General features: G+C 40.3%; 1 protein-coding gene across 1 annotated transcript; it reads left to right on the forward strand.

Annotated features, from left to right (window-relative positions):
* The first annotated feature begins 3,748 nt into the window (after nt 1-3,748).
* On the forward strand, nt 3,749-6,138 carry LOC104599568 (cytochrome P450 78A5). Its single transcript, XM_010262170.3, has 2 exons — nt 3,749-4,858; nt 5,200-6,138. Exons 1-2 carry the CDS (start codon nt 3,902-3,904, stop codon nt 5,800-5,802), a joined length of 1,560 nt encoding a protein of 519 aa, XP_010260472.1. The 5' UTR covers nt 3,749-3,901; the 3' UTR covers nt 5,803-6,138.
* Nucleotides 6,139-13,056: the final 6,918 nt, after the last annotated feature.

Consider the following 13,056-nt stretch of genomic DNA (forward strand, 5'->3'; position numbering starts at 1 on the left):
CCTCGAAATCCGGCGAATCAATATAATCACTGACAGCTTTTTTCTTCGTGTCTTCGATACCTTGAGAGAAGATCTGAGTCCTCTCCCTGATATCCTCTTGAAGATACTCGACCTGATGCTGCAGGTCCAGCTTCAATTCCGCCATTTGCTTCACCACCACTCCCATAGCCTCAGCATCTCTCTGAGACCTCGCCTGCCTAGACCGCGCGAGGCGAGCAGCCTCCTCGGCAGTCGCGCCTGCCTCGAGCACCTCTCCACCTGGTTCGCCAAGGCGTGAATAGAAGAGTTCACCTACCAAAGGGAAACAAGGGATCAAAGGAACGAATAGAAGAATAAAGGCCGAAGAACTCTAAAGAAGGGAGCACTTACCACCATGGCATGGGTAACGGCACGGCAGGCCACTTGGTGCAAAGGGAACTCGGTCCACGCCACGACTTCCTCGGGAAACATGGCCTCCTTACTCCATTGAAGAGCGTGAATAGGCGACAGCACACTCCTGAAGTCCCTCGGGGCCTCCATGAATTGGGCAATTTGTTTTTTAGTAAGTTTTAAAATATATGGATTTATATTATTAAAAGTATTAGACATAGATCTAATTAACAACATTCATTAATGAAAAAATAACTTAAATATGAGAGTTAATACCTTAAATACAAGAGTTAATGAAAGAGTATTAAATGAAATATAAAACATTAATTGAATTATATTTTTAACATGTATAATTAAAGATGAATTAAATAACAAATATAAACATTTTAGTCAAGAAAAATTCTACACCCTAATTCTTACCTTTTATAATATTATCGATATAGATATAGATTAGGATTAATTGAAGGTGAATTAAGCATTGGTGCAAGGCCTATGCACAGTTTATGATCGAATAGGGTGTTATTAGCGGTTGCACAACCCCTAATATATCTGGGGTTGTGCAAGACCACTACAGACTACAGTCAGCCAACCATAAGACCCTACACCCGCACATGAGAAACATCTCTCCATAGCTGAGCTCATGGGTGGTCAGCATCCTTCTACTCAGCAAATCCTAATTAAAGACGGGGAGAGTTTTCTCTTTGGGTCGGTGCAATCTGAGCCTGAATTGACCCAAGAGGCCAAGCTTTAATTTTGCACCGGGGTTTGTTTTTTCAATTCTACGAAACTGTTTGATGAAATCGAATTTGATGCACACGCCGTGTTCTCACATCCCTTTCCAGCCGTACGTTCAGAATATCTCATGAGATAGTTTCAAATGTACGGCTAAAAAAAGACTGTAAAAATGGTGTCAGCACAATTCTGTAAGCACTGAATCCGCCCTTCTGGTTGATACGTGTGGGATGAACCCGTTATGAGATGCAGGGTGGCGGCCGCGCGCATGCTCTAACCACGCGCCGCTTGAATTACTTTCTTTCATAAACAAATGATTCAGTTATAGGCTTTGTAGTAGCAATCATGACCGCGAGTAGCTGCACAATAAAGTGATCGTACCGACAGTACGGATAGTCTAACCCCAGTCTTACACGTGTCAATTGGGGCCACCCTGATTGTATGCTTCGCGAATCACTGAGCGGCGCTGTACCCTGAGCCCCACCTTCTTCAACATCGATTTCAATTTCAAGGCGAAAAAGCTAGTCCCACGCATTCGAATGCGCGACACCACTAACGGCAGACAGCCAGACACCACTAACGGGGATTAAGCCCATTCGCGCGTCCTCCGAATGCGCGAACGGTGCGCGGACAAAACGTGCCTGGACTGAAGCCGAATTCCACGCATTCATGCTTGCAGAAAGACACGTGACGCTTGATTAATACATTAGTGATTCATATATTCTTGAATTTTGAATCCACTTCTGTACATCTCTATTCTCAAGATGGCCCGGCATATGATGATGATGATTCGTCTCATATCCTGCGGTTCCCCTACTCTCCCTTTATGCCCTTGTAGGCCCCTCTTGAATAAAACAGCACGTGTTCTATTACGAGAGAATCTGGGCCCATCTCTGGTTTGGATTAATACATCCCATTCGTTACAACTTACAAGTGGTTTATCCTCTTATCCCTTTCTCTTTCAGGCCCTTGGTGACCATGGATTAGTGACACCCCCCGCCCCCCAACCAAATATCCTGGTTCAAACCGACCCTTAATTTAACCGGGTCGGGTTATCCATTATCATTCTTTTTTGGTAGGACCGTAGGAGTTCATTCATCATCAATTGAGCGCCCTGTGGGAGCCTCAAGTGCAGCGGTTTCTAGCTTTTCAACGTCACTCGGTATCTGCTACCCACACATTGTTCCCATACCTATCCATAGAGTATCACCACTATGTATTGGAAACATCTTGCATGAATAACAAGTTAGATATTCCCAACGCACAGCTATAATGTTTGGTGAATAGAAATGTGAAAACAGCTCATGAATAGCAGATCCAAGCCCATTTAACCTAACACATGAACAGCAAGCTATGCTTGGTGAAAAAGCTAATTAAACATTCAGCTAAATTTGATGATGTTGATTTGAAGCATTCTAAATAATCTAATCTAATGAAGCTGAAACGGATAGGTCAAAATATGGCTGACCAGTAATAGATTTTGGCTCTCTCAATTCTTTTCAACAAACATAATTTACAATTAAACTTATTCATGATCAGGTTCGAACTTGACTTTTATTAAAATTCTAATGGAAGCCCAAATCTGCAGTGTAAACTTAAACTCGAAGCTCGGCCCATAAATAAGTCTACTTACAACTATAGGCTATCCGCATAGGGCCCACCTTGGAAACCCAAAAGCCGTTGGCTCATTTGAATCATTATCCACTACAACTAAAATTCATCTCAACCCCCGCAAACGCATCTTTAGCAGTAAGAACTCTGGCAGTCTGGCCCCGCTTTACTTTTTAGACTGGCGGGGTTTGCCTTGCCACTCGCCACTCCAGTGGTGACTGATACTAATCAGCATTCAGCAGTGTCCAAGTTTCTGAAACCAATTTGACTAAAATGCCCTTTATACTTAGAAAAACAAGAATCAAAGAGTCTTTACATACAAGATCGGTAAAAGACCGGACCATGTGATGGATTGGATGCTATGTTATGATCCCACCAAATGAGCCACTAGGGTGGGACCTACTCGGTGGCCCAATTTTTATTTTATTCTCTTCGACTGACTGATTGATTTTGATTTACAACACAATCTAAAAGAAGAGAATAAACTCAACGGCTGCGATTATCTTATCATTTTGAGTTCGACATCCAAAGAAATCTCCAGTGGGCCCGGTGCCTCGTGTGTGCGGGTTAATGTCGTCCTTATTGGTTCGTTGAAGGATTCTGTTCCCGTAAATGCTCATTATGCGATCCACCATAAAGTAGAGGGCAGAATCGTAATTGTAGTTCCCAAAGGACGGTTTCTGATTCCGAAGATGATACGATACGCAGTAAGTGGAATCAGCGCTTTACTGTATGACATTTCTGCCGTTGAGAATTCACAAAGACAGCACCTCATCATCTCGTCTTTCTTTAATTCAAGCTAAGGGAGGAGGGTTAAGCGGATCGCTCATTCGAGGACCTTTACGTCAATTGATCTAGAAGATGTACAAAATACGAAGGGTACTTTAGTCAATAAAACATCCCATTGTTTTCAGTAGGAAATTGGGATTGGGCCGGAAATACCTTGGTTTTGGGGATGTCTTATTTGTCCCGTCAGATTGGAATCCTCCAACAGTCCCCCGCTATCTCGAACATCTATATAACCACCTCCTCACACTCTTCTCCTACGCTTTCCGCTCGTCTCCTCCCTCTCCCTTTCTGTTGGGATACGCTGCACCCCTATTCCAGCGCCACCCACAATCCCCTGAAACCACCAAATCTTCACCATTTCTCTTCGTTTCTAAATCTCCCTTACCCACAAACCACGAAGATGTCGTCGGAAAACCACCTTCTGTTCCTCCCGCAAGCTTCTCATTCTTCTGTTCTAAACTTTGAAGTAGCGACCTGTGTTTTGCTCCTTGCCATCGTGTTTTCTTTCTGGCTCGCACCAGGCGGTCTTGCTTGGGCTCTTTCCAAGGCCAAGTCCCGAATAGCAATACCAGGACCATCTGGTTTTCCTCTCGTGGGTCTACTGTTTGCCTTCACAGGCTCAACGACCCATCGAGTTCTTGCTAAGCTTGCACAATGCCTCAATGCCAAACCACTTATGGCCTTCTCCGTTGGATTCACTCGTTTCATCATCTCTAGCCACCCGGAAACAGCTAAGGAAATTCTGAACAGCTCTGCTTTCGCCGACAGGCCAGTGAAGGAATCGGCCTACGAGCTTCTCTTCCACCGGGCAATGGGTTTTGCTCCGTACGGTGAGTACTGGAGAAATTTGAGGAGGATCTCGGCTACCCATATGTTCAGTCCAAAGAGGATCGCTGGTTTCGGGTCTTTTAGGAGGGAAATCGGTTCGAGAATAGTGGAGGAGATACGGGATATGATGGTGAAGAACGGGATGGTTGAGGTGAAGAAAGTGTTGCATTTTGGTTCTCTGAACAATGTGATGATGAGTGTTTTTGGGAGGACTTATGACTTCAAGGAAGGTGGAGATGGGTTTGAGCTTGAAGGGTTGGTTAGTGAAGGGTACGAGTTGCTCGGGATTTTTAACTGGAGTGATCACTTTCCTGTGCTGGGTTTGTTGGACTTGCAGGGCGTAAGGAAGAGATGCAGAAGGTTGGTTACTAAGGTCAATGCTTTTGTTAAGAACATCATAGAGGAACATAGGAGGAGGAGGGTTAACGGAGCTCTAGACGACGAAAGTGACAGAAATTTCGTCGACGTCTTGCTTGATTTGGAGAAAGAAGACAGGCTCAATGACTCTGACATGATTGCCGTTCTCTGGGTAAGATGTTACTAATTTCGTTTTTTCCTTTGATTTCGTATGATCACTCTGATTTACTATCATCTGTAATGTTTTTATCCTCATTTGGCTCTTGTTTCATGATCAAGCTATTTCGTGCATGAATCAGGATTTTAATACATATTTTTGATTTCATTATCCTGGGCATCAACAAGAGATTTCAGTTGTTTTCGTTTCAGAGCTAGGACTTGAATCTGTTTTCTAGTATTCTTTATTCATTTGATTGAAATGGTTAGTTAGGAAATTCCTTGTTCACGTTGCTTTATTAAATTATTGGAACAGTATACGGCAATAAGGTGATCGTTCATTTGAATATCTTTCAGGAAATGATATTCAGAGGGACTGATACAGTAGCAATTCTCCTGGAGTGGATTTTAGCACGAATGTTAATGCACCCAGATATCCAAGCCAAAGCCCAATCAGAGATCGATGCTGTTGTGGGAGCCACCCGATCCGTTTCAGATTCTGATCTTCCTAACCTGCCTTACCTCCAAGCCATAGTGAAGGAATCTCTCAGGATGCACCCTCCAGGTCCCCTCCTCTCCTGGGCCCGGCTCGCCGTCCACGATGTCCACATCGGTGAGTTTTTCATCCCCGCAGGAACAACAGCCATGGTGAATATGTGGGCAATAACCCACGACGAAGGAATCTGGTCGGAGCCGGCTGAGTTCAAGCCCGAGAGGTTTATGAAGGAAGAAGTGAGCATTATGGGGTCTGACTTGAGGTTGGCTCCCTTCGGCTCCGGGAGGAGGGTCTGTCCCGGCAAGGCTATGGGATTGGCTACTGTTCAACTCTGGCTTGCTCAGTTGCTTCAGAGCTTCAAATGGGCTCCTTCTGATAATGGGGTCGATCTGTCAGAGTGCTTGAAGCTTTCTCTTGAAATGAAGAACCCATTGGTCTGTGTAGCTGTGTCAAGGCTTGCTTGAAAGATGGTGTGGAGTGGTTTCTGCTATGAAGAATGAAGGAATGAATGGCTGGCCCAATTTGGTGGATTCACATAAACAGTTTTAGGGTAGATAATTAGGCTAGCACAACTTAGAGAGCCTTAGTTTGGGTTATGATGCTTTTAGGGTTTTTAAGTAGTTGGAGTACCAGCTGTCTTTTTCCTGTTCTTTTTTGTGAGGAAGATGGTTTTTTAACGGTTGAACTGTTGGTTCATCAGTTGTATACTGCTGCACTGGTCTGTGTTCATATTCTGAAATTCTATGTGATGTATCCTGCTTTTCATATGATATAAATAGGAAAAATTATATTCAGAGCTAGCAGTTTGCACAATGTTCTGTTAGGAATGGGCTGCCCTATCTTGGGTTGTCTGATTTTTCCTCTATTTTCTGTGGATCTTTTGCAATTGGCACTGTGAATTTTCATTTTGCCTTGATAATTGAAATGGGTCCCTTTTCTTGGGTGGCATTTCTATCTTCAGAGACCATAGTGGATGTTAGGTCATCTTATTCGCCTGTATTAAATTTTGAGAAAATGACTTGGTAACAACAAATTAAAGGGGTGGTGTAATTGGCCCTTTAGAAGGCAAACTGGGGAATAGATCTTGGTGAACTTGTTTGTTGTCTCCTCTCTTTTTCTTCTTTTTGTTTTGTTCACTTAACTTTGTAATCACGTAATTATCAAATGAAAAGTTGGAATAATGTGTCAAATTAGTTTCCATTTCATGCTCAACTTGGAAATGGACTAGTAAGCTTTATGCATGTTTAAAATCTTTCTGGTTTAGCCCACTAGTTTCCCAGTTTCCATCCAGCTTTAAGCTCACAACCCCTTCACCTCCATATGAGAGAGAGAGAGAGCTTTGGAATCCCAACTGATATGGGTATTAATTCAGTTTTATACGGTATAAGTAATGCAATGTATATATATATATATAGATACACCATATGAAAGAGAGAGAGAGAGAGACAGACAGAGAGAGAAAACTTTGGAATCCCAACTGATATGGTATTAATTCAGTTTATACGGTATAAGTAATGCAATAATGTATATAAATTCAGAGGAATGCTCTTTTGAGCAATGTGGGTCCTAGATTTGTATTGTGGGATTAGTACAGGCTCCTTTATCCCTAGACCAAAGAAAGCAAAGAATAGAAAGCCCCCTCCATCCTTCATCCACATTCACAACTCTCATCCATTGGCTACCTCTTTATGCTCGCATGCTTTGTGCTTCTTTATCTTTTCCATACCCTTCGAATGAAAACATGGTTATTAATTTATCAAATGAAATGGGATTCCTTAGGGTTTTTTTTTTAATTGATTATCTTTTTTAACCCTCTTAAGTGTTCTTTCGATTTCCACTTTAGGGTACAATCACCAAATGATTGAAGAATAAGAACTCAAGCCCGACTATGATATGGTTCAGCTCTTTTGTGGGGATCCAAATCCTTAGCAGAATATATTGTTGGAAGAGCTTTACCCTTAAAAGCTCTCCTCCTTTTCTTTCTTTTCCTTCATAAAGGAATGCACATAGGTGTTGAATATCCAAACTGCACTATTTTTTTATGTCCAAATATGTGCAACTTGTCTCGTTTCCTCTTTTCACTGATTCTTCTTCGCATCCTCTCTAATATTCTTTGGCTGGCTTACGTCATCAATTTCCATTTACCAATTACCCACATCCACAGGGAGATATATAGCTGATCACCCAGTTTTGGTAGACTTGGTCCATTATTAGTTCTTATATGCATGCAATCTGGGGCATGCTTTCCATCAGATTTCTCTGATGCAAAACGTTGAACCAATCAAATCTACCAAACCAGTTTCAGTTGCATCTGGTTTGGTAAAAGTAGGACGCATTTTTGGTCTGAGAGTGATAAGCTGGATATTTCTTTTGCATGGAGATGATCATGACATCTGCAAGTAACACGAAAAAGTAAAAAGCTTAAAAAGAAATATCTAGGGAATCTATGGTATTCCTTAACCATTATTTGTGCTTCAAATCTAGAGAATGCAGGTGGTCTCAATTCCACTGAGAACCAATTAGGGCTTCAAAGGGAAATCTCAATCTTTCCTCTTCTCTTTCAAGTTTTCACTTTTTTCCAATGGAGGGCAGTAATGGTCATGAGAATGATGTTAGGGATGGGATTAGTTTCAAAAAAGTGTAGAGTCAATGTTCTAAAAATCGGTAAATATAGTATGTAGCATGTGTACCTTCATAAACCTCAAGTTGCAATATGTTTCTTGGGTGGGTGAATCTTTTCACCTCTGTAGAGATGAAAATCCATGGATGTTAAGTTCTTTTTTTTTTCGATTTTTTCTTCTGTCATTCTATATAAATATAATTTTATTATTTTCTCCTTTTATCTTTGGGTGCGATCATACCAGCACTAATACCAGTTTGGATTTCCTCCTAACAAATAGGGGAGATGTTCCCATTGTGCGGCTGCAACAAGCATTGAAGTGGGTGTGAGGAGGCAATCCGAATTCCACTAATATATTTGTTCTTATGAGAAGTCTGAAGTTAAACGTACTTGGGCGAGAGTAATAATAGTATGTATAACCTCTTAAAAAAAATCCACCTTTTAAAAATAATTCTATATTTTTTTTTTAATTTATTGAGTCATACTAATATCTATTTTGTTGCATCATTTCCAAAAAAAAAATAGTTTTTATTTCTAATAGGTGTGGAATATCCTTCAAATATCTAATCCATTCTCTTAAATTATCACTAGCTGAGCTTTCGTAGACCCTCTCAACAGAATTGGATCTGACTTCTGAGGACGTTAACCATCCTTAGACTAACTTGGGGCCAGGGGCAGCTCAGCAGTTACATTCCGGAAGAAGATTTTAATCCAATAGGGACGAGAAGTGCTTATTCATGTGCAATGCTGACGTAGTAGCTGACTAAGCATACACTACACTGGATGAAGCAATTCAGAGGACGTTGAACGAGTCCAACCAATGAGCTAAATATAATTTTAGTTAAGCCAACTAGCCAAAGTCACATTAAACAATAGCAAAACCCACCACACCAATAAGTTGTTCCGTGGTGAGCTGATTTGGATTAGCAAACTGAGGGATTAATAAAGAATATATGAACCAGAGGTGCAATTATATGAAGCCTTAGGTGCGCCTGCTCATCCCTAGAGCCAGGAACCTTGCCTATAGAAATCTAGAATAAATATGTGAAGGAGAAGAGGACACCTTTTAGCTTCCCTTTACCTTACAGAATTGATTAATATATCAAACAAAGCAACAGGGGCATCTCAGAAGATCATAATGGAGCAAGCCTGATTCAATTGGAAAGATGAATGGGGAAAAAAATAATAATTCAGGAAGAACACTCTACATCTATCTCGAATGGTTATGGAGAATGGAGGATGATTTGGTGATCATGACTGGTCATAGATTCTTCTGTTGTTGGATTCTTCCCCAACACTTCCAGACTGTTTGAAAATCCAAAATGTCCCCTTCTTCATAAAGACCATTCATGAAATGTAGTGGCCTACTCCCTACTGCTATTTTATCTAAACCCACCAATGTGGGTCTTCTTCCCACAGCTGATTCAGCCCAGTTGGATGGTCATCACAATATATCTTCTTATGTGACCCTCTTTTGAATGGGTCAGTCAGATAAAATATTCAATCATACTTTGTGCACTTTGTGACGATGATGGTGATGATATGGTGATGTTAATGATGACAACAACTAGAGTAACAGACTACAAAGATGTGTAACTAGTTTAGTATTACCAAGGGTACAGCCCAGAGGGAAGAGGGAAGACTCTCAAGTGTTGAGACCTCAATGCCCTACCACACTAAGGCTGCATTTGGCATTCCTTATTTTAAGGACTTATATCCTTTTTGCAGTTAAAATCTTATTTTAAGGACTTATATCTTTTTTGCAGTTAAAAATTCAATATTTTAGCTGCAAAAAAGAGATAAATCCTTAAAATAAGGAATGCCAAATGCAACCTAACGTGGGTTCCACTTCCATCTAACAGAGGACATATGCCACAATCAACATGATTAGATGATTATATTATGGGTCATGCGGATATCATTGCATAAGTTCTTTGGGTAGGTGAGCCACAACAGTGACGCCTTTATGTGCCAAGGTTGCCACCATGAATCATCATCTATTCGCCACCATGAAGCACTTGTGCTACAAATAATGTAGTCGGCCCATCTTGCACTTGGCCCAACCCCATCTTTTGCACCAGTTGATCTTAAATTTTGGGCCTTATAGTGGGTCTTTGTTTGGAAAATAGAGCCTTATCCCAGTTCTTGTTGGGTTTATATTGGGTTGGGCTGGAGCTCATGTTAAGATTAATGACAGGGTGAAAAATATGAAGTCAGGTTTGGTTTAGGGTTGAGGCTTTGGGAAATCCCATCTAACTCAACGTGATATGTCTATTCATATCTGCATTTATAAACATCTGTATCCATGTACATTTATAAATATATTTGCATTTAGGGGAGCCCTGGTTGAGAACTTGATTAAATTTGAATGGGCTTGGTGGGCCTGATTTTATGTAAATCCTTCAAATCGGGAACCCAATTTAAAGAAGAAGTGAGAACATTTTCACAAGTAGAAACTACCAGGAGCGGTCCTACGATTTTTTATTGAGGGGGCCAAAACCTAGAAAACATGGATAGAGAGAGCCAAAAGTTAGGAAACATTGGTAAAGGGGCTAAAATATAAGTGGAACTTAAATAGATTTTATGAGAATTTTGAAGGCATAGGGGGATGCCTGGCTCCGCCCCTGGAAACTACTAGAAGGTATTGCAACCTTGTTTAATTACTATGGTATGTTTGGTACCATTGTAGTTTCTAGCTGAAACCCTGACACATCAGCACCACTTAGGCATTTTGAATTGCAATGGAAATTTTTTATTGGCTTGAGACTGTTTTAACTACAAATTGTCAAAAAACATTTTGTCTGAAAATAACGAGGGGAAGTTGGAGGAAACGTCAAATTGAGGTTTCCCCCAACAGCCATTGCGTCTCACAATGTTTTAGCTGATATGGCACTTACCTGTCATCCAATGTGACATGGTAATGAATTGATACAGTGCATCACGTATCATACAACACTTCAACGTGATCAGTGTTACACCGGAGAAAAATAAGATCTGATGAAATCCTGCATTTGGGAAATTCCTGTCAATTAGATTGGCATAACAGTAATTGGAAGTGTGATTGGTGTTACATAGAATTAAAATGTTTATTTTAAACACTTCAATGTAAAATAGGACATACCAAACACATATCTACTATAAATGCGGCCTAGTCAGCATTGCTGTTGAGACTATAAACATTAAGGCTTTGTTCGCTTTTCAGTAAGTTATTTACCCGGATAAATGCTATTACTTGGGTAACCGGGTAAGTGCATTTACCCATATTCTTTTATTCCTCAATAAATAAAGCAATTACCATTTTAGCCATAAAAATTCGTTATTACAAGGGACATTTTTGTCCCGTTCAAGTGTTGACAACTTTTCCCCAAGTGGGAAAGTTATTTACCCACTTAGGATAGGAAAATTAACTTTCCTTGATCCCCACATAAATCTAAAAAAAGAATATACGATTTTTGGTCAATGGGAATGAATGCCCCTAAGCATTAACCAAACAAGTTTCTCATCTAACCATTGAAATTTGCACCACCCACACTACTCAAAAACATTTTAGACATTTCAGAGTGAAATGGCAATGATACCAAACACAACCTACGTTTCCATGTCTAATTAGGGATCACAAGAAAGAACCTTCCTTGCAGCAGATGTGGACGAGATTTTACCAGGGTAACATCTTTTTGAGCTATCTTAACATTAGCCTTGATTGTTGAACACTCGAACTTACCTAACCTCAGTAGTGTGTCTGTAATGCACTTAGTCCTAAAGCATGTGTGCAATGACGTACATGTACATATTTGCACTATCTTTATATGGATCAAGCAGCCTGTCTTCAGTTTTAATAACTCGAGTTTGGATTGGATTTGAGCAGTCCATAGTGAGAAAACCGGGGCTTTCAATTTAGGGGCTGTTTGGGAGATCTTCAGCTTTTTTTGAACTGCTCTCATTGAGCCACTTTGAAAAAGCTAGTAAAACTAGCATCACTGGAGAAAGTCGTTTCTTAGCAGAATTAAAACATATTTGGGCTTTCTGACACTAATGCATTGGTGGTGCAAAAGCATGGAGCGCAAATGAATTTCATGCAAATTCTGATTTATTTAATTTTGTTTTAAATTTCATTTTCTTTTGTTTGTTTGCAATGCAGATGAAATAAAAAATAACCTAAAGCAAAGTACAGTAATACCCGGAGCAAAAGTGAACCAAAAATTACACTTTTAATTTGTATACAATCTCATTTGTACTAGTACAAGTGGATGGGGAATGCAAATGAGAATTTTGCAAAATTGCTTTATTTTTGCTTCTGGTTTTACTTTATTCTGCTTAAGTTTTTATCTTACTTTGTTTGCATTCAAACAAACAAAATAATGTGAAACCTATAACAAAACTAAACCAAAATTGGACTCCAACTCATTTGCACTCCCATAATTTTGCACCGAAGCAAATGAATTTGAACTACAAACAAAATAAGCCCAAGTGGGAGACCGGAGAAACAGTTATAGGCACATTTTGGGAAATGCTGGGCATTCGGGGATTGCTTCCTATATGATTATAGTTTTCTGGTTATTATCCTATCTACCAAAAAAGTACATACTTCATTTGTTCATAAAATTTGGTTGTCTAAATTTGGCAGTTTGGGCTGTCAACTGGGATGGTCTTGAGTGGCAAATTGGCAATGGGCTCCAGGGCCAACTCTAACTTTGCAATGTTTGAGTCCAAATATGGAGTTTGGATCTCCTACCCACAATGATTCTACCCATACCTACCCACAGGACACTACAACTGTACATTGGGACTTAGAGTAATCCAGGCCATTTATTTGAGTCCAGACTTCCTATTCACAACCACTCTACCCACACCTATTCACATAACATCTCAGCCACACATGGAGAATATGTCATCCTCTTGCATGTTATTATGTACAGAAGATGTTCTTAATGCACGGAGATAGTGTTTTGTGGATAGGCATGGATAGAATTCTTGTAAGTAAGATATCCCCAGTCCATTTATTTTGGACTCTAATAATAGGTTGATATTAGTTATCGCCTGCGGTTTGGTTCTAGGGTTTTGACAGAGCAATCACAATTTCAATAATCCAAATTATATC

The sequence above is a fragment of the Nelumbo nucifera genome, chromosome 3 (assembly GCF_055504915.1).
Source record: "Nelumbo nucifera cultivar China Antique chromosome 3, China Antique-T2T, whole genome shotgun sequence".
Classification (NCBI taxonomy): Eukaryota; Viridiplantae; Streptophyta; class Magnoliopsida; order Proteales; family Nelumbonaceae; genus Nelumbo; species Nelumbo nucifera.

Coding starts and splice junctions, on each gene's coding strand:
- LOC104599568 (XM_010262170.3), top strand. CDS start 3,902: ATGTCGTCGGAAAACCACCTTCTGTTCCTCCCGCAAGCTTCTCATTCT. Junction 4,859..5,199: donor ACATGATTGCCGTTCTCTGG/GTAAGATGTTAC, acceptor AATATCTTTCAG/GAAATGATATTCAGAGGGAC.